Below are 21915 nucleotides of genomic sequence, written 5' to 3'. Positions count from 1 at the left end.
GCAGGTTCAATAGATGCTTCTGTCAGTAACATCAAACAAACAGTTATAACTCACCTATGAAGCAGTATTGTAATCCACAGATCAATATTATGTAAACGCTACCACAGGTCTAGATGATCTGAAGCCATAAGATATTTAATCTTAACACATTATTACATCCATAGACATCCACAAACTGTGGTTGCATCGTTTCAAACATTCATATTTCTTCACCTATTGTCCATAATTTCTTCTGTTTGCATGTAAACATGCCGACTGCTCGTCAAAATGGAAGCGAACTCCTGGCCTTTTCATTGACACCTTACTTTAGCTAATAGTAGCTTCCAATGCTGTTGCTATGGCCTTGATAGCCTGTGAGGGCCTGTGCTAAGGGAACGTGCATCCCTCACACTTCCTGGTCTCAGAGCCAATCAGTAGCCAGTGACTGGCCCAATTGCTTATGTGTCCTGTATAGGGTTGCGCAGTATACCGCTTTCAAGGTATACCGTGACAATTATTTTATCGTGCACATTTGATATGGGGAAAAAATGCAACTGGACAGAGATTGTCAATTTTATTTTAGTTATTTTGAGGGTAAAGTTTTAATTATAGCAATAAAATGTTTGTTCAACCAAAAATATAATGTAAATGATTATTGTACTCTGCAGTCTTTTTTTTTTATCAATGTAGATTTTCTTGAAGTATTTTTAAGTACAGTAAGCTCCTAAAAAACAGTTCTGTCTGTGTTGATTAGTTTTTCACTCATAATCACACATGCAGTACATTGTTTTATCCTTATTTTTTGAAAAGCGTTTGAACAAAGCCTTAGAAAAACGTGTAAAATGTTTATTTTCTGAAATATTATCTATACTTTGAATTTGGACTAGGCAAGGCTCTATGCTATGATCCCATTATGTCTCCCAGCTAATACCTCGCTGTTCTAGTCATCTGCAGCACCTGTTTTCAAGAAGGCAAAGATTAAAAAAAAACAAAAAACTCAGTGTGTTAAAATGCATATAACTCAATTAAAGATGCACTTACAGTAATTCTGACGTGTGGGGAAAAACTTCAGAGGGTGACCTTTCAATTGAGACCATGCATGTACATGTCATTAAAATGAAACAAGAACAGCTTCTAGTTTACTTTGGGAATGCCTTGGAGCATAATACACGTTTAAGGTGAATTTTCCAGGAACTGTAAAAGCTTTTTACTTTCTTAAAAAGTTTTTTTCTTTTTCAAAGTATACTCTTTTATCTCTTATCACTTTTAATTGTCTGTCACCTAAGTACTGAGGTCAACTAGTAGTGTTTGAAGAGGTCTGAGTCTAATCTGCAAGACACATGGCATTTCACAGACACACACACACACACACACACACACACACACACACACAAAGTAAACACGACTGCCCTATAAATATAAATTGCAGTCAATGGAGCTGGAATTCCTTTGCACTCACTCGCAGAGTCACTTGCCCTCGCTTCTTCGCAGTTTGTACACACCCCCAGCAGGTGCTTTTACTTCAAGTGTAGTTTGCAGTTGTGCTCCAGGCTGTGACTTTCAGGTTAAGTGTAATTCCACCAAAGAGCCTGGGAGGGTCTGAGGCCTCTGGGTTTGGGGGCTCTGTGACACTCATCAGGGGGGAAACAGAGTGAAGGGTGCCCGTTGCCCGCACGTTCCGTCTGAGCTGAGCGTTGGTCTGCGTCAGGGACAAAAGGCCGTCCTTCATCCTTCAACAGAACCAGAGCTGCGCTGCATCTTTTATCATCCAGTGAAGTCTTTGCCTCTGGCCATCAGAGCATCTTTGTCTCGGTAAGAAGACGCTGCCTTACACAATGTCTTAAATATGTGATGTGTGTCCAAAAAAAATGCAGGTTTTATTTACTTGTTCAAACCATTACTTTTAATTTTCAGAGGAGTATTTTGTGACACTGGAAAAACAAAAATCTTATTGTCTGTTTTTTTAAGTTACTGTCTGTCACTGATGTTGATATCATCTCATCTCTTAGAGAAAATAAATGTCATCTTCTGTGCGACTTACCTGGCGCAGGATTAACAATATCTAGGGGATTTTAGGCAGTCAGCTTCAACAGACTTAAAGCTTTGACACTCAGTTATGAGTAATATAAGTCATTTAACTTATACCCAGAGCTTTGGTTAGTATTAAATTTCACAAAGTTAGAAACTTAACTGCCCACAATGTGTAAAACAGACTTCACAACACCAGATTAAAAACAACACAAGTCACCTGATAAGGACAGAAAAGCTGTTATTGTATTAATTTGCCTAATCATTCCTGTTCTTTGTCATGCTTACCTGTTTTTCTTGTTTCTGTATAATTAGCTTTCACACAGGAAGATAAAAGACTGAATGTGGTTAGATAAAAGGTGTCTTGGGGCATTGTTGGTGGTTTGGTGCCCAAAACCACAACGATAAGCTGAGGATTTATTTATGAATTTAATAAAAGGAGGAAATTAAATACAACGGTTGCTCCCCCGAGACAAGACTATAATAACAGTAAATTACAAACGGATATAACAGAACTGCTCTTTTATTTCTGAAGGTGAGTTTTTACCCTCTGATTCAGATCTGTCATGTCAGGCTCATTGTGACTACATCATGACTCTGTCTTGTATGATGAATACACTTTACTTTTTAAAAAAGCATTAGCGATAGATATTTTTATGGACCCTCCCCTGACTTATGGCAAAGAAAACCTGGTACACCCTCCTCCCTAACATCTAAAAACAATACAACAGTAGTGACTGTTGTCCTCTGAATAGGGCAGAACACACCTTTATGATCCAGGGTGCACATTCACACTCATGTTTTTGTTTTTGTTTTTAATTTATAAATCTCAAGGGAAGACTGAAGATAGATATAGACATAAGGTAAGAAAAACATAAAAGACCCTTCCTTCCAAAAAAACCCCAACCTTAGAATACCCTCTCATCATCATGAGATAAAGATTGCTATACCATCTTAGCCCATGATCATTCTAACGACGCATAGTTTCGTACAGTCTCTCCTGTAAATCACTTATAGTGTTGCACATGGTTGTTCACATTTAAAACAATGGAAATAGTTGACAATGAAAAAGGTGGGGTGTTGGTGGCTTAGTGGTTAGAATAGGTGCCCCATGTACAAAGGTTCAGTCCTTGCTGCAGTGGCTCTGCAGTTTCTTGCAAATTTTAAACAACTTTCAAAAAATCTGCAAACGACAAATGCGAATTAATGCCTGTTTGTTGTACTGGTGTTATACAAATAGTGGTTTAGCACATTGCGATAAACAGTTGGGGGCGCTAATTCTGCAGAAGAAGAGGGAACAATGTGATGCTTTGATAGGGTGGTACAGGAATGAGACCTGAAACGCATTTTAGCACTCCTGGTTCCCTCGTCTCGATGTTAGTGGGATTTTTGAATGGGCTCTTGGTTATAAGGTCTGTGGTAAAACAAAAGCTTTAAACAAGATTTTTATTTTGTTCTACAACGTAAAATCCATTAAATTACCCACTTGTGAATCTTGAAGGTTTTACGTGTCTTAAAAAGACAGTTGCTAGCAAGTGAATAATTGAGACTACAGAGCATCATCACGCCCAACACGGCTATACAGCCTCATTGTGGCGGTCAGAGCCTCACGTTAGCTTTTTACTTCTGGCCATAGCATTTAAGCTTCAAAATTGATAAAAGTGGTGTGCATTTGTTCATCAGTAAATATTCCACTCGTAAATTTTGAAGCTTTTACGTGTCTTGAAAGCGGCTTTACAGCCTTGCTGTGGAAGGGATGTTTTGTCATGTTGTGTAGTTTGTTTATAGTCTGACATTAGCTTTTTATTTATGGTGATTGCATTTAGGCCTAAAAAATCCTTTAAGTGGTGTTCACCTGTGGAGATAATGTTGCTGAACAAAACTTGTAAGTATCATAAACTTTTGTTGGCCACAGAGCTTTTTCTGCATTTCCTGCAGTAATCCAAAATTCAATGGAAAAATCCCGTTGGCTTTTTGTCAGAGGGAACCAGGGCGATGTTAACTTGCAGGTCGGCCTACAAAAAAAAAACCCATCATCCCTACACCACTATTAGACAAGCGCTATTGGTACCTCAAACAAAAATGATATGGAAACTGTGATGGAAATACGACATTTAAATTTGTTTTGTGCATTAATTTGAAAAACGTTAAGTCTCTAGACCTGTATTTTTAATCTCTGGATGTTTAAGTCTGTGGTGTGTTTCCATTGTAACATTTTGGGGTTTTTTATTCACTGACTTTTTCTCCTAATACAATTTTTTTCTCCGATATTTTTTTCATCTCCTCAAAGGTTTTTTATGCCCAAATTGAAAATGTACAAACAATAATGTGCACTACAAGCTCATAAGGCCTGACATGAAGCAGTGAACATTGTCTGTCCCATCCATCTACACCGTCACATTGCTGTTGGCAATAACAAAGTTTTAAATGGCAGCATTTTTTGTGTAACTTTTACAACTGCTACTAAAGAAAACCTGCTCTTTAGGATCCTCTGACATTAAATCCAGCTGCACGAGCTCATGCCTTAGGCCTCGCAGCGAGACTCTCTGTATCTTCACTATCTCTGCAAAAACAGGTTTATTTCTCCATCTGTCCGTGCTACGCATTCAAATCTGCAGGTCCATTCTCAGTCATATGAAGTTTATCATCTGCATCACCAACTGTAAATGCAGCCTTCTGTCGAAATTAATTTGGACCAACAGCAAAGCATTTGCAGTGGTGTAGTGTTTCCTAGGATACTGGCCAAATGCCAAGTGCACCTGACTAACAGAAGAAATTAATCACTTCCCCCATCGGCAGTTAATGCAACCCACCTAGAGATAGAAAAAATGAAGAGTATAAAAAACACAAAATATTGTAAATAGTAATAAAAAAAAATCTGCCTTTATTTGCACATCATAAAATAAGAAACAGACTTTAAATTGTCCATCTAGAAATAGGCGAATGGGACACCTTAAACTAATCTATAAAGTGAACGGAGCACCTGCACTTGTCACTGTTGCCATAAAAAGGGGACTCAGGCAGTAATCCACAGATCCAAATCACTTCCTCCAGCCTGCACACTTTCTTACACGCAGTACTATATTGGAAAGATCTTTTTCCTTGTTCTCAGAACAATGACTTCCTTCGTTGGTCCAAGTTTCCCATGAGAAACAATAACAAGGGGGAAAAAAAAGTCTCCCTTTAATGCTCACATGGCAAACAGTCACGCCTGGCTGTACACACTCCTTTAACTCCACACTCAAACAACACAGACCTTTTTTTTTTTTTTTAGGGGTGAGCCAAGCAGATGAACATTTCGTTCACTATTACATAGATGATCTCAAATGTTTCACAACCTTTTCTTTTTTCCGTCGACTTTTCCTTGTTTGAATCACTACTCATTAACTTAAATCTAAACACTTCAGCCGACTAATGTCACAAAACTGTTTCAGCAACAATGATAAATGAGCCAACAGGTTAATTTCAAGCTAGATTGGTTCCATTGGTCTGCAACGTTTAACCACTTTCCTTTCAAGAGAGGGTTGTAAGTGAGGAAATTTTGGGAGCATAATCACTTTAACTTAATTTAAGTGCATTTTTCCTGTCAATTCCCACGTAAAGGAGGCTGTAGATTAAATGTGAACAGCTCCTGGAGACTAACTGATTTAAATGGACAATATGTGGATCCCAGTTGATCCTTGATTTGTCAAAATGGCCACTATTATGTTCATCAAAGTCCTTATGTGACTTCTTTTTCTCTCTTTTTTTCCCCACTGAAAAATCTAACAAGATCACTCTTGCGTCAGTTTTTTCTTTTTGCAATCATATCCGATCATATAAAACCCTAGGTGATGTTACCAACCTCACCTAAACTAATCACCCTCTTTACGCTAAATGAGACCAAGCATGTGGAAGGAATATGGTTCCCAGGGTGGACGCCTGCATGCAGAGAGTCCCTCTCTGTTGGTGTCAAAGGCTGACTTTGCTGAGTAAATGGAGCAGCCTCTAATGCTCCTGAAATGAATATCAGCGTCTTGACCAAACTCATTTAGAGATCAGTCAGGGTCTTAATCCCTCTCCACAGGAGTGTGTGTTTGTGTCTTTTTCTTGTGCCCCCTCTTCCTTTTGGAAGAAGGTAATATGGCTAAATTTGCTTTGCTAATGGGCTTAGCGCAAGCTGTTGCAGAGCAGAGTTGACACGAAGCAGCCCAGGCCGGGATACCAGTGGCTTTTAATCTGACTCCTGATGGAGAGAAAAGGAGTGTGGGTTATAGTTTACGAGAAATTTGAAGATAAAAGGAAGACTTGGGGGGAGGTTTTACAGTGGGGGGTTGAGGACCAAAGTCTGAGAGGGTAATCTTTTTTAGGGTCGGGGAAGATAACTCTATTTGACTTTGAAAAAGTTTGTTAAATGTATCTATGAGAAAAGTAATAGAATCTTGAAAGTTTTGAGATCAGCTCTATGAAAAGGTTTGCACTCTTGAAACCAGGCTTTTCAAGAAGTAGTGTAAGGCGTGTGCAGTCGAAATCCGTAAACAACTGACAATAAAAGAAGAAGAAGTTGGCATCATACGTCTCTGCAAACCACAAATATGTTACATTTGCACTTTTCATATTAATCACATCAGTGTTTCTACAGTGACATAGTTTACAAAAATCAAAAAAGGCTCCCGCACACTGTCTCGCTCTCTATTTTCTTTTTATTTAGGCAACGTTTCGGTCTGATCGACCTTCATCAGGCATTTCAAGACTTGAAAGAAAATAGAGAGTGAGACAGTGCGGGAGCCTTTTTTGATTTTTGCATACTTTGGGGTGCGCCTTCCTCCTACGCACCTGTTGCTTAGGTGTGCTGAGATTTTTTCATACATAGCGATGTAGTTTATAAAATCAAATTAACCACAGTTGAAACGTAAAATTTCCATATATCTGCTACACAGGAACATGCAAATTTAACGTAGTTATGCTTTGAAACATACAATGTTAAAAAAATGTTTGGCGATTGGATTGCATTTTGGTTGTGTTATGCCAATGATGGATCTCTGATTGAAACATTCACTTTATTGTCACAAGTTTTTACTTTTTTAACCCCTTGCACATTGATTAAATTAATTATTTTTGCATCTAAAGAACCTCTTCTTTTCTACAGAGAAAAGTTTACTGTCACCTGGATTCATTTTAAACTGCCTTCCCTGATGATTTGGGCGTATGGGTGTAGTCCATCATTTTGCAATTTTTACGAGACTTTTAATTTCTTTGTGTCTTGACAAATAAAGCCATGACTCTCCTTGAACATGTGCTCTGTGGGAGCACACTTCCTTTACGGTGGCATCAGCCACAGCCACTGATAACCTGGTGGGTGACAGCAGTGTGCCTTCCCATATACCAGCTGTGGCAGGTACACATTATGGGTGCCATATGCGAGTTCACCCTGAGATTACAACACTTGTGCTCCAGCTGACGTCCATAAATGAACAATTATGATGGCAATTTCCTCTTAAGAAGAAACAGCTATCAGTCGACTCTTCATAAAACAGTCGTCTTTTTTTAGTTTAAACGTGGTTTGGAGGACGCCTTCTCCACATTATCTAACTTGATTAAAAACTCCAGCTGACAGTGGAGACAGAGGGCTGCAGAGACGGCACCTTGAAAGCCGAGGAAGGCGGCGGCGCTGCTTCAGGTCTCAATACAAGTCAGCTACCCCCAACACTTGAGCCATTCTGGGCCACTGACCCACAAATAAGAGACTCAGTCAAATCCATTTTGCCCCATGCCTGTCAGCGCTGTGTGTGTTTTAACGCTCTTGAGGGTCATTTCCCCAGTATCTCCATTAGGCCCCAGGTTCTTATAGAGCACCGACCGGCGCAGTCTCACCTCAGTTCAGCTCAAAACACATTTCGAAAAGGGACTCTCGTCTGCAGCTGCTCTGATGGAGTTTATTACCAGAGAGAAACAATTGCTGGTTTAGCAGCCAGAGAAACGCAGCAGAAGAACTGTTGAAGAAGGTATTTTCTTTTTGGCTTGAGGCATGAAATTATTTTAATCTAAGTGATAGTGAACTGTTTGAATGTTGCAGAACGGATTGTTGTTTATGAACTCTTGTCGACTGCTGATTTAAATTATGTATCAACTCTCTCAAACCATCTTCTCTTGTGTTTGAAATTGCAGGCAGATCTGTTGATTCTTTCTGATTTTACACTTTTCAGAAAAATCAGACATGAAGACACTTTTCTAACAAACATTTTGCAATGCTGAAAGGATACTTTACAAGTCTCTCCGTTCATGTGCAAGGAACAGGTTAGAGATGCAGAGTTTAATGTGGCTTTTCTTCACCTTACCCCACTGCCCTCCGGGTGCAGGTACAGAGCACTGAGGTGCAGAAGGGCTTGCATTGTAAAAGCCTGATCCCTGCAGTCATAGCCACCTCAAACAATAGGCCTCATTGAACAGGAGTGTGTACTGTTGTCTGTCATTGTATGTTGTTACTGTGTGCTATTGTATGTACTGTTGTCTGATTTCTACAGTCATGTGGAAGTCTAAAGTTTGTGTCTCCCTTGTCTCCAGGTACCAGTTATGTCAAACCCAGTGGGCAGTTTATCAGAAGGCACAGTGTACGGATCCCGAATCGGGATGACAGAGGACTCCCTCGCCGTCCTGGAGCGAAACAGAGGCTCCGGAGAACCCTGGGACCTGGAGGAAACCAAACCAAACGTGGAGGCCCTGGAGCGTGGCGTGCCGGGCCTCTACCTGTCCTGTTTCGACATGCTCCTCACTGAAGAAGCCACCTGGCTGGTGAAAGTCTCAGAGGCCTCCCCAACACTGGCTGTACCTATGACTCGCATGGGGCCCCAGGAGGAACCGGAGCAATGCCCTGTCATCGACAGCCAGGAACAGGGACTCTCTCCTGGGCTGGAGGGGCAGGAGGAGGAGCGGTCTCTGGAGCAGGTGCAGAGCATGGTGGTGGGAGAAGTGCTGAAGGACATTGAAACGGCCTGCAAACTGCTCAACATCACTCCAGGTAGGCCGCCTGCACCACAGCTGCTAGTGCTGTTTGTCATCTGCAGCGATAAGACGTATAACAGACAGAGAAATAAATCTTTAAAGCACACAGGACATTTTTCATGACAATAAAAGATCCCAAAGTGTTGCCCGTTACTTACAAGTAAAGGGATATTGATTCAACTTAAGCTACTGGATCTTGCCCCCAAAATCAACACATATTTGTGTGGACAGCCGAGACAAGATGACAGATCTACTAAATCATATCCTGACTGACGCACAGCCGTGTTTGCCTGCTCCAGGATCTGTTTAATCCTGACCTTTGCATGAGTTCTCCTGGATTGTGACAGTGCATGATGTTTCTCTCCTGCCAGTAGACAGTGTACACAGTCTTAAGGGCGAGGTCTCTCCAAGCAAACAGAGAAAGAATTATGTATTGTACGGCTTCTGGCTGTCATAAAGCTATCCAATCCCCAGGCATCTGTTCTGCTGATTAGAATTTTAGTAGCATAAAAGTGTGATTACCTTGTGGTTTCAGTGAAGGTATTATGTGTAAATGTAGCAGAACATAATACACAGAAAAATAATGGGAATTTAACTGACTTAATTTGACTCAATATGACTTAGACGAATAACCCCAACCAGGTCATTTATTGCAGTGACAGCTGGGAGATTTCTCACCGGTTTTCCCATTTGTTTTCACAGACCCCATAGAATGGAACACAGGGAACGTCCAGAAGTGGCTGCTGTGGACTGAACATCTGTACAGGTTGCCCCACGCAGGAAAGGCCTTCCAGGACCTGACAGGAAAGGATCTGTGTGCTATGAGCGAGGAGGAGTTTCGACAGCGCTCACCGCAATGTGGAGACACACTGCACGCGCACCTGGACATTTGGAAGTCAGGTGTGTGCATGTTTGGTATTTATTTAAAAACTAAATTTACATTTTAAGTGTGTCTTAGTGTGTTTATGTACAGTATGAGTGGATGGAAACAGTCAGTTTTCTTTATTTTATTTGGGGGTTTTTTAAATCACAAATTTGCCGCATAGGGCTTTACAATCTGTACAAAGACATGCATTAAATTAATTTAAAGTTTTTATAATCAAATATCTGTCTCTCTTCTCTCTCCAGCTGCTTGGATGAAAGAGAGATGTTCAGTTGGAGATACAAAAACGACCGGTAAGTTTGGTTTCCTCACACACCTGCTTCTCAAAGACAGTATTAAACAGTAATGCAGGTATGCTCAACTTGCTATTCCCGGTGGCTACTTCTGCAAAATGACAGGCTACAGGCCGGTTAATAAACAAACATTAATGATAAATATATAAATAACTATCCCAGACCTCTGTCATGGAGTCCAGGGGATCCTTTCCTGTTATTTTCTTTTATAAACAAGCTGTATTTCGATGCCTTTTTAGGCTCTCTGGCACTTTATTTACATTCAGTGTACAGCAAAAAAAGTCTTATGTGAATCAGTTTCTTTTTATTGTAAATTAGAAAATGGACAGACCACTGCACATTTTTACTTAGTACAATAATTTGGATTTTATGCCAGCAAAACACCTACTTTGTGTACAACCCAGTCACCAAAGTAATGTTGGCATTGTATGTTCTCAAATCCATGGGCATGTTACATTTGTACATTTCAACGTTGAGGTGTCACACCATACACAATCCCCTCTTCCTTATCATAACTATGCTCACATACATGTTATTTGAAGTATGTCATGTGTATAAAATGTACAAATGTAACATATCCATGGTTTGCTGAAATGTACTGGGCTGCCACGTATCTCCTGGTCAGGTTTGAAACCTTAAGGACCTTTAAGGCCTCTAGGAATGTGTGTTTTTATTTGGGAGTCACTCACTATACTTTGGCCTTAAATGTTTTTTGTTTTTGTTTTTCTTTTTTTTTTGTTCTTTAGGTGGTGAGGATCTTTGGTCCGAGGCAGACTCATCTTGTTCTGGTCAGCCCATTCATCTGTGGCAGTTTCTCAGAGAACTCCTGCTTAAACCTCACAACTACGGACGCTGCATCCGCTGGCTCAATAAAGAGAAAGGTATCCTCCCTTTTTTTACTGTATTGACTTGCACGTTAATCCTGACTGAGTCTTCTTGCTTTATTAGATAGATAGATATATAGATATATAGATAGATAGATAGATAGATAGATTCTGTAATTCATTTGTACTTTTGTATTTCAACTGCTTTTGGTGCTTGCTCAACCTATGTTGACGTGCTGATATTATCATGTATCCTTACCTCAAAGCCTTTCAGGGCTTCATCTGACTCTTCATTTCAATTTCAGTTCAACTATTTTCAGAACTTCACCTGAAATATCTTCAACCACTTACACTCTGACACTTAATCTGTTTTTACTTATTACACGTAGACTGACATATCAACTGATTCATTTCTTAGGGCTCATTTATGCTTAATGTTAGACACAGAGACAAAAACAGATGGAGCCTGAGCCCTGTCCGTACTCTGCATTAATTTTGTCCATATTGTGTGTGTGTATGATTTCTGATAGCTTACCGAAACGAAGGACGATGACAATACGAAGTAGTACCAATGGTGATTTTAGAGGCAGTGTAGCATAGCTCAAGCGAGACACAACAATAGGAGATGACAAAGATATTTCAATGGTGGCGAAATGGAACAAATCAGTAATATATGATAATATATAGTAATATATGGTGACAATGAAACAGTGAAAAGAATTCTCCGTCCACATGTCGAGATGCATATCATGTCTGCACAGACCGCTGCCATCAACTGTTATGTTTATTTTGTGATAGATATTAAATCTCTTGTGATTCCCACCAGGTATTTTCAAAATCGAAGACTCGGCTCACGTTGCGAGACTGTGGGGACTCAGAAAGAACCGACCTGCCATGAACTATGACAAGCTGAGCCGCTCCATACGTCAGTACTATAAGAAGGGCATCATCCGCAAGCCTGACGTGTCTCAGAGACTGGTCTACCAGTTTGTTCACCCAGTATGAGGCAGCGACATAATGGGAGGAGAGGGAAGAGGAGTGGGAGGAAGAGATGGGAACCTGGGACTCACTATCTCACCATGCACTTGAACACTTAAGATGAAAAGGTGACAGGAGACACGTGCAGTGATCGACCCCGATGGCACACACTTTGACTGCCAACACTGGAGCAACAGCTGCTGTGTGAATGCTTATCTGTGCACGACTCGAGAGGAAGAGACAAAACAAAGTGGCTGCTGGGGCTTTTTCCTGCTGCAGAAAAAAAAACAACCACAGATTTAAAAAAAAACAGAAACTGCCTTTGTCATTTATTTGCATGATCTGCCTGTTTATTTTTACATAATGTGATTCTAAATTACAATCATTCATTACAGCAAACAGTTAGAACTGATTGCTCCTTCTCAAGCTTCAGGAAAACGCCCACAGCCTGCAGCTACATTTGTTTTGTCTTTTTGTTTCGCTCGTCTTGACCACTGTCTCTGTTTGAATTAGAGCCAGTTTTACTGCTTCAGTTGAAAATGTGGTGAGGATTGTTTTGCTTCGTTTTTGGGTTTGGTCCTGGCTGTTATACACACAATCACTCAGTCAGCTCCTGTAACCCATCGACCAGCTTTTATCTCATCTGAATCATACAGAGAAGGAGACTTTAACAGTTTGTTGGATCTGGATCCAAGAGTGGAAACCTGTTATCAGAGAATCTTCAGCACCTGCTGTGACTGTGTCATGTAACTGTATTTTTTTTTTCTCTGTATGTGTTCCTCGGTAAAGACTGATGCAATATTGCGTCACTGCTGAAGAGCCCTGCTTTATACTTTGAACTGTCAGCTTTGGTTTGTGCTGCTGTACATTGCATTTTATATTATGGGTGTTTTACTGTGGAGACCCGAAGTGTTTAAAGTATAATAACTTGTAAAAACATCATGAAATAAATAATCATGTAAATAAATGCAGACATTAATGCGATATTACAATGAAATTGTGAAATATTTATTATTTTTTTAGTCATGCTAATAGAGTGGCTCCATGTGTGGTGATGTTGATCTGTCGGTCGCAGGCCTTCAGGAAGTAGACTTTTTTTCCATTGACTTACGTGAAGATACAGAGGATACATTTTTTTTGAGTGTCGCAAAATGACTCGTTTCACTGTCAAGATTTAATCCATTCAGTCTGATAACATCTGGAAAGTCTGGAAGAGCTGCAAGATTAAATCATTTTATCCCCACTTAAGTTAGCGGAATGCTAAACTGGAAGTTGGCTGCTCAGCCTCACAAGGGCAATTCAGAGTGCTCTACAGAGAAATAAAATATTACAATTACAATTAAAAAATGAATCAAATTAAAAATATCACAAGTGCATACAAGTGGTCCAAAGATAACAAGATTATTTAAAATGATTTAAAATATAGTTTACAAAAAAGGGTGCAGTTGTTACAGGGTGGAGCAGGCAGTGTAAAAGTGTAAAGGTTTTTGAGTTAAAAGTGGTCAGAGTTGGGGCTTATCTAACATCATGTGGGAGGTTTTGTTCTGACTCTTGAGACAGTCAACAGGCCGGTAATACTGTATGGGTTCAATGATGTGGAAGTAGTGCTGATCATCTGGGTAATTTGGCCTCATGTGCTACTGAGCAGCACCATCCAGCACCATCATCAGTACTTAAATTTATGATCAAAAATCTGCAAAAGTGACATCAGCCTCAGCTCCACTGTGTTTTGTGCCCATTAGCAAATGTTAGCTTGCTAACAAGGTCAACAAAATGTTGAGCATGCTAAAAATCAATGTGTGAACATTTACATTGTGAGCATGTTAGCATTTAACACAAAGCATTGCTGTGCCTACAGTCTCACAGAGCAGCTAGCATGGCTGTAGACTCTTGTCAACGCAGCAATATGACATTCTATTTGAAGGGACTCTATGTGAAAGTTAGGGTGTATGAGTTGTCTGGTTCCAGTTATTAACATGGAGGTAACTGAAACAGCTCTATAAACAGCAACAGTGCTGACATAGCTAACTGTGTTAACCGGGGGGAAGCAGAGGGTGGGTGCTATACTTCCGCGTCGACGCTGTCTCAATATCAGTGATACCCATTGTATGAGTACAGTGCAAAGTGGCAGCGATGAGCTAGCCAGTGGAAATAATGGATGTAGCTACTGTGACGTTACCCATTGGTTTTTTGCTTGAGTTTGGCATTTTGGCCGTCGCCATCATGGATTTTTGGAGCCAGAAGTGACCATATTTGGACAAGAGGGTGGAGCTAACCTTAACGCTAGCTGCTAGCTTGATTAGCACAGTGCATTTACAGCCATGTTTAATAATGATCATTCTGAAGCTAATGCTAATTTTCACTAGCAAAAAACAGGCTTAAAAACCATTAAAACTAAATGTACATACCAGAAAAACAGAACATCCGAATCCTTAGACAGTCTCTTACATCTAAATGCTGTATATGATGTATTTTGGGTGACAAAAATGTTATAATTAACTCATACAAACTGAAAGAAAATAAGCTGTGTGGTGAGCAAACGTTTATGATACTTACACATTTTGTTCAGCAAGATAATCTTCACAAACACTGATTAAATGATTTTTGAAACCTAAATGTAATCGCCAGAGGTAAAAAGCTAACTTTAGGCTACAAACAAACTACACCACCGAACCAAAAAACCATTGACTTTGGGACGAGGGAACCAGGAGTGCTTAAATGCTAACTTAATCCCAGGTTTTAGGACTCATTCCGGGGCACTTTATACTCTGTGAATCTGGAGTTACACCATAGTTATGTTACCTGACCGGCGCCACCACTCTTACTTCATTTCAGTTTTCAGCACAAACAGGGCAGAGCCAGTTATATAATTAGCTGTCGGCTAACCAGAAATAACGGTTAATTAAATAATTGGCTCTGCATTGTTTATCTTGCATGACAGGTAGTCACAGTAACAGTATTTCTTGAAATGCTAATTAGGAGAAAAATGCTGTTCTGAAATAAAAACAGACTTTGGAAAAAAGCTAAAATGAAATAAAATTCAATTGCAATAAACTTTTATTTTGAAAAGAAGCAGGAAGAAATAACATTTTGCTTTTATTGGATTATTTCACAATTTCATAGTTATATACAATGTTTTTTCTGGATTTATTTAATGAGTATATTTTATGTATTTATTAATTTGAAGCTTTTGGGCTGTTTATATATAGTATTTCGCACTCAGTTCTTCCAGTAGTGCTTATTATTTCCCTCTGGAGATTGCCTAAATGTCTGCCAGAGCAGGGACAGGATATCCAAGCTTCACACAGGACTCAATAAACCTTATTTTTCAACTGAAGATGCATCTGTGTCGTGTGTCTAGATAAAAAAAGGGTTTGTAGTGCAGCCACAAGTGTGTTGGAAAGCAGGTTAAACCCACCTCAGGTGAAGGCTCGACAATCAATATATAATTACCTTCTTTTCTTTTTTTTAACTTTGTGTGTCATGTTGATGTTTTATCTTTTGTTCCCACCATTAACTGTTCTTTCTTTCATTTAGTCCAACGGATTTTTAAATTTGTTATAATTGCTCTTTCTTTGAAGGGTGCATGTCTGCCAAGAGGAGCTGGCCTTGAGCAAGAATGAGCAGTTCATTCCTGCAGGTAAGAGTGTGTTGTGGGGGTGTGTTGTGTATCTGTACAGGTTTTTAAGTCTCACATCTGAAGTTAAGGACGTTGGCATATAGGTGACTGTGTGATATATGATTATGTAAGTTACCAGACCTGTGATGATGTGATAATACATACTGACAATTACAGAATGCAAACAGAGTTACTTCACACTTAAAATTACTGCAGGCCAAATATATTAATATACCTCGCCCATCCCCTCACCGCTGCTAACAACATCAGTTTAAATTCAACATCCACCCTGCGAAGATGAAACAAAGCCAACACACATCCTTATCAACCATCTGCGTGTAGGGAGTGGCAGCTACAAGTGTTTTTAAAAAGAAAACCATATCCAGAAACCAGTAGATGTTTAATATCCCATTACCGCTGCATTAGCTATTATATTATTTAATACCCAATTTGCCAAAGTGCCTTTCCTCTATCTATCTATCTATGATGTGATGCTTAAGAACCCTATTGATATAAAGTATAGAGTATACTGGATGTGTATTGCCCAACAAGTAATGCAATGGTGCTAAAATTGCACTTTGAGCACACTCGAAATGTGATGGCTCCTAATATCAAAATCGAATTCATGGCATACTTGTAATCACACTTTAAATTTATGTTAGTTATTAAAATGATACACTCTAAGTGAAGATTGTATTATAAGCTTTGCTGAACAGACACACTCTTAATATTCTCTGCTACACTTTCAAAGATGTTTAAAATACACATGCAAAATGTGATATATGGTATTTAAAATGTGATTTAAATACAATACGGTAAGGCTCAATGTTTTTAGTGTAAAATGATTTCTATATTTGTCAATCCACACAAGGCATATGGCAGTTTAGATAGATAGGTGGGAGGATAGATGGATAGATCCATAGATCGATAGGTAGGTAGGTAGGTAGGTAGGTAGTTGGATGGATGGATGGATGGATGGATGGATGGATGGATGGATGGATCTAGGTCGAGGTCTATAGATAGGTAGGTAGGTAGGTAGGTAGGTAGGTAGGTAGATCTAAGTCGAGGTCTATGGATAGATAGGTAAGTAGGTAGATGGGTGGATGGGTGGGTAGATAGGTAGGTAGGTAGGGAGGGAGGTAGATCTAAGTCGAGGTCTATAGATAGGTAGGTAGGTAGATGGGTGGGTAGATAGGTAGGTAGGTAGGTAGGGAGGGAGGTAGATCTAAGTCGAGGTCTATAGATAGGTAGGTAGGTAGATCTAAGTCGAGGTCTATAGATAGGTAGGTGGGGGGGAGGTAGATCTAAGTCGAGGTCTATAGATAGGTAGGTAGGTAGATGGGTGGGTAGATAGGTAGGTAGGTAGGTAGGTAGGTAGGTAGGGAGGGAGGTAGATCTAAGTCGAGGTCTATAGATAGGTAGGTAGGGAGGGAGGTAGATCTAAGTCGAGGTCTATAGATAGGTAGGTAGGTAGATCTAAGTCGAGGTCTATGGATAGATAGGTAGGTAGGTAGGTAGATGGGTGGGTATATAGGTAGGTAGGGAGGGAGGTAGATCTAAGTCGAGGTCTATAGATAGGTAGGTAGGTAGGTAGATGGGTGGGGTGGTAGCTAAGTAGGTAGGTAGGTAGGTAGATCTAAGAGAAGGGTCCTCAGTGATCAGGGTGTCTTTCCTGATCACTGAGCGGTTGGTTATACAGTTCAGATAGAGTAGTGGCCTAATTAGTTATGTTTTGGGTTTAGTGGTAGGTGAGTTGTACCAGGGTGAAATGTTGAAGGTGAGAGTGGATGGAGGGATTTAATGAGTGAAGCTGAAGTGAGACTTTTGCATATCCCTCTCAACACACAGCAGAAGGGTCAGCCATAATATAGCACCTTTGTAGCAGTTTGGGGGTTCAGTGCCGTGCTCAAGGGCACCTGGGCAGTGCATAGGGGGCAAACTGGCACCTCTTCAGCTGCCAGCCCACATTCCGTACTTGGTCTGTACAGGGATTTGCAGTTCCCAAGCCAAGTCCCTGCAGACTGAGCTACTACCACCTCCCTTGTTTTAAGTCCTACTGACTTCTGACTTTTAGTGTTCATTCATTCTTTTTCTATAACCGCTAATCCTGTTAGGGGTCGCGGGGGGCTGGAGCCTATCCCAGATGACATTGGGTGAGAGGCAGGGTACACCCTGGACAGGTCACCAGACTATCACAGGGCTGACACTTATATAGAGACAGACAACCATTCACACTCACATTCACATCTATGGCCAATTTAGAGTTACCAGTTAACCTGCATGTCTTTGGAGTGTGGGAGGAAGCTGGAGTACCAGGAGAAATCCACAGTGACATGGGGTGAACATTCAAACTCCACACAGTGGGGCTCTCCCACCCTGGATTCGAACCACAACCCTCTTGCTGAGAGGGCGACAATGCTAACCACTGCACCACCGTGCTGCCAACTTTTAGTGTAATTTACAGAAAAATATATGTTAAGTTTACTTACTTTTTATATTGCAAATACTTACACAGTGCATTTTTAAGTGTTTTAAAATACATTTGAATAAAGGCAGAAATGTACCCTTCAATTCACAGACAAAAACATTTACAATTGTTCCCCAAATAAAGAACAGTTATTAGTTTGTACGGAGCACTGCTCAGGTGTGTACAAGCTGTCCCTCTACTGCTCTTCAATCTGAAGATCAAACGTTGTAAAATAATAATAATAAAATAGAAGTTGTTGTAGTAATCGCACAGTAGTACAACTGCTGCCAAGGTATGAGTGCCAGTTTGGGCAGTTGCCAATGGGAAAAAGAAAAACACGCGCACCACCCAACCACAAAATGTACTCCGAAAAGCAAATAGTAACAGTTGAAATGTTTTTTCTTTCTTTTCTCAGGGTTGATGTCAATGAGTCATTTGAGGTCTCTTGAAATACCAAAACTGCAGGGAATAAAAGCCACAACTGTCATCAGCAGGAATCTGCATTGAGTGAGTAACATCAATTCAGTTATTACACCAAAAAAAAAGAATCATATCATTAAAGTTTTGAGTCATGATCTTTGGGGAAGTCCTGCAGGACTGTGGGAACTTTGTTGGCTTGTGTATGAGTTTCATTAACTGGCAGCAGGTGTGTTGATTGAACTGGATGATACTGGAGGGTCGCTGTTGTTGTTTGTGGGAGTCTGACTCACAATGAGACGATTAATGTGACAGAGCTGAGTGTGGCCACTACTGACCTCCAGTGGCAGAATACAATATGAAAGTAAACCCAGGAGGACGTAGCAGATGGGAGCCACAGCCTTAATAACCTTAAATTAAGTCTTTCTCAGACTAGATTAAAGGTGAGGAAGGTCAGACTGTCACCATTAAATACTTCAAATAAATTTAAAAGGAGGCAACACTCAATACTGAACTCAAATAAAAACCCTTCACCTTATGTTGCAGTCTTATACTGAAATAATAATTAATTTTTCCCACATCAGTCTATCTCTGTACTCCACAATGACAAAGCAAAAACAGAGTTTAAGATTTTTTTTGTAGATTTATCAAAAAGAAAAATGAAATATCACAGTGACAGAAGTTTTCAGTCCCTTTGCAATGACACAGGTGCCTCCCATTCCTCTTGATCATCTTGCCTCTACTCCTTGATTGAAGTCTACCTGTGGTAAAGTCAACTGATTGGACATGATTGGGAAAGACACACACCTGTCTTTATAAGGTCTCACAGCTCACAGTGCACATCGGAGCAAAAAACAAGTCTCTGCAGAGCTCTGAGCACTGAATCATGGAGCTGAATACTTACATCAGACCTCTGCAGGCAGTTTCTTTGACCTAATGACTTGGTTTTCACTCTGATGTGCACTGTCATTTGTGAGACCTTATAAAGACAGCTGTGTGCCTGTTTAAATTATGTCCAACCAGTTAAATTTACGACAGATGGACTTTGATCAAGGTTAGAAACATCTCAAAGATGATCCAAAGAAATGTAAAGGGTCTGAATTCTTAGTGATAATCAGTGATATTTCATTTTTTGTCATTTTCATAAATTTGCAAACATTTATAAAATTCTGGTTTTGCTTTGTTAATATGGCTGTAGAGTGATGATGGGAAACAGGAATTTAAAATTCTGCAGCTTCAGTCACTGGGGCAATTTGACTGCAGACTTTTACCTATAGATACTTTAAGTACATTTTGCCAATAAAGCAATATTTTTAATTTCAAATGGAGGACTGTTTCTTGTGGTGGAGTACTTTTTAATCATTGTATTGGTACTTAGAGGTGTATCTCAGAAAATTAGAGTACCATGATAAAGTTCATTTTTCTCCCTTAGTTTAATTCAAAAAGTGAAACTTTAATTTGTCCTGGATTCATTAAACATAAAGTGAAATATTTCAAGCCTTTTTTTGTTTTAATTTTGATGACTCACAGCTCATAAAGTCAAAAATCCAGTATCTCAAAATATTAGAATATTACATAAGACCAATCAAAAAAATTATTTATAATACAGAAATGTCAGCCTTCTGAAAAGTATGTTCAATTATGCACTCAATACTTGGTCAGGGCTCCTTTTGCACGAATTACTGCATCAATGCGGCCTTAAATGGCGGCGATCAGTCTGTGGCACTGCTGAGGTGTCATGGGAGCCCAGGTTGCTTTGATAGTGGCCTTCATCTCTTGACAATACACCATAGACTCTCGATGGGGTTAAGGTCAGGCGAGTTGGCTGGCCAACACCATGGTCAGCAAACCAGTTATGAGTAGTTTTGGCTCCGTGGGTAGGTGCCAAGTCCTGCTGGAAAAGAAAATCAGCATCTCCATAAAGCTTGAAGTATGAAGTGCTCTAAAATCTCCAGGTAGAGGGTCGTGTACAGTTTGGACTTGATAAAACACAGTGGACCAACACCAGCAGATGACATGCCACCCTAAATCATCACTGGACTTAAAGCAACGTGGATTATGTGCCTCTCCACTCTTCCTCCAGATTCTGGGACCTTGATTTCTAAATGAGATGCAAAATTAACTTTCATCTGAAAAGAGGACATTGGACTACCAAGATCACTGGAAACAGCCAGCCCTTTCTGGCATGACCTTCTGTGTGTTACCCTTCTTGTGGAGTGTCGATGAGTGTCTTCTGGACATCCGCAGTCTTCCCCATGATGTGGTTGTGTGTACTGAACCAGACTGAGAGATTAAAGGCTCAGGAAACCTTCGAGGGTGTTTTGAATTAATTAGCTGATTAGAGTTCTTCTCAGGACTGTGTAAGTCCAGATATATACAATATTCACACAAACTTTTTCATGAAATTATTTATTTAAAAAAAAAAAAAAAAAAGGAACCAGAGTGTGTGCTCCAATTATCAGGGTATCACACTGCTCAGCCTCCCTGGAAAAGTTTATTCCAGGATGCTGGAAAGGAGGCACCGACCGATTGTCGAAACCTACGAGAAGACTTGTACGTGTAATGAAGTATTTTTACAGTGTGGTATTTCTATTTTTACTTGAGGATCTGAATACTTATACCACTTTTTTTTAACAGCATCGTGCTGAAACATGAACATTTGCTCCACATTTGTTTCTCACAGAGTCTCGTATGTGCTTCAGAGTTTTCAGATGACATCTTTTATTTTTGCGTATGCAGATGAACAGGCACTACAGTTTGGAAATTACAGCACTATGCTAAAAAAAAAAAGAGAGAAAGCCCTCTAAAAAGTTTTCCTCAATACTGCAGATCAACGTTTCCAGACAGAAAAGAAAGAAGCATTTGAGTATTTCTTTTTAAATATACCGTCTTCCAGTGTATCACAGTTTCACAGTGGACGCTGCAGTCGTAGCTTTTACACACTTGTACAGTACACTTGTTAACAGTCCCGTTCTGCTTCAAATACAGTCTGAAGTCTTTAAATTCACATCATCTTCAGTCAGACAAAGAGGGCCTGCGTGTGGTGTCGGTGTAAACTGAGCTGGAGAAGCAGGAGTCAGATTCTGTGGAAGTGAGCTCACTTTGTTAAACACGATGGTTGAGAGTCTTGGAGTGGCAGGGTGGAGGATTGTAGTAAGGCAATATTAATGTCACCCCGTCTGAGCCCAGTGCTTTACAAGGAGCTACATTTTTTTAAAAAGCATACAGAAGCACAAACACAGTACGAGAGACATTTCCCTCCTGGATCTTATAAAAATGAATTTCTCTCATGCAGCAGAAAAAGGCAAATGTCTCATTAATTTTTCAGAGACGGATCCTCTTTCTGCTTTTTTTCGCTCGTCGCAGCCTTCTCTGTCTGCGTCAGTAAGACTACACCCACCTTCCTCACAGACAAAGGTGTCGTTTTCACCTGTGGTTACCAGGAG

The 21915-nt window shown here is 40.0% G+C and overlaps 1 protein-coding gene across 2 annotated transcripts; it reads left to right on the top strand.

Annotated features, from left to right (window-relative positions):
- The first annotated feature begins 1431 nt into the window (after positions 1-1431).
- LOC126386210 (SAM pointed domain-containing Ets transcription factor) lies at positions 1432-13371 on the top strand. Of its 2 annotated transcripts, none has more exons than XM_050038411.1 (6): positions 1432-1791; positions 8551-9004; positions 9691-9888; positions 10117-10164; positions 10911-11045; positions 11815-13369. In XM_050038411.1, the coding sequence occupies exons 2-6, from the start codon at positions 8560-8562 to the stop codon at positions 11991-11993; spliced, it is 1005 nt and encodes a 334-aa protein (XP_049894368.1). In that variant the 5' UTR covers positions 1432-1791; positions 8551-8559; the 3' UTR covers positions 11994-13369. The 2 variants fall into 2 exon arrangements, with proteins under 2 accessions (XP_049894368.1, XP_049894370.1); XM_050038413.1 differs by lacking the exon at positions 1432-1791 and adding an exon at positions 7865-7991 and having other exon boundaries at positions 11815-13371.
- Positions 13372-21915: the final 8544 nt, after the last annotated feature.

Source organism: Epinephelus moara, chromosome 24 (genome assembly GCF_006386435.1).
Source record: "Epinephelus moara isolate mb chromosome 24, YSFRI_EMoa_1.0, whole genome shotgun sequence".
NCBI lineage: Eukaryota > Metazoa > Chordata > Actinopteri > Perciformes > Serranidae > Epinephelus > Epinephelus moara.
The sequence above is the reverse complement of the archived record's forward strand: the minus strand, read 5'-3'. Positions and strand labels throughout refer to the sequence as shown.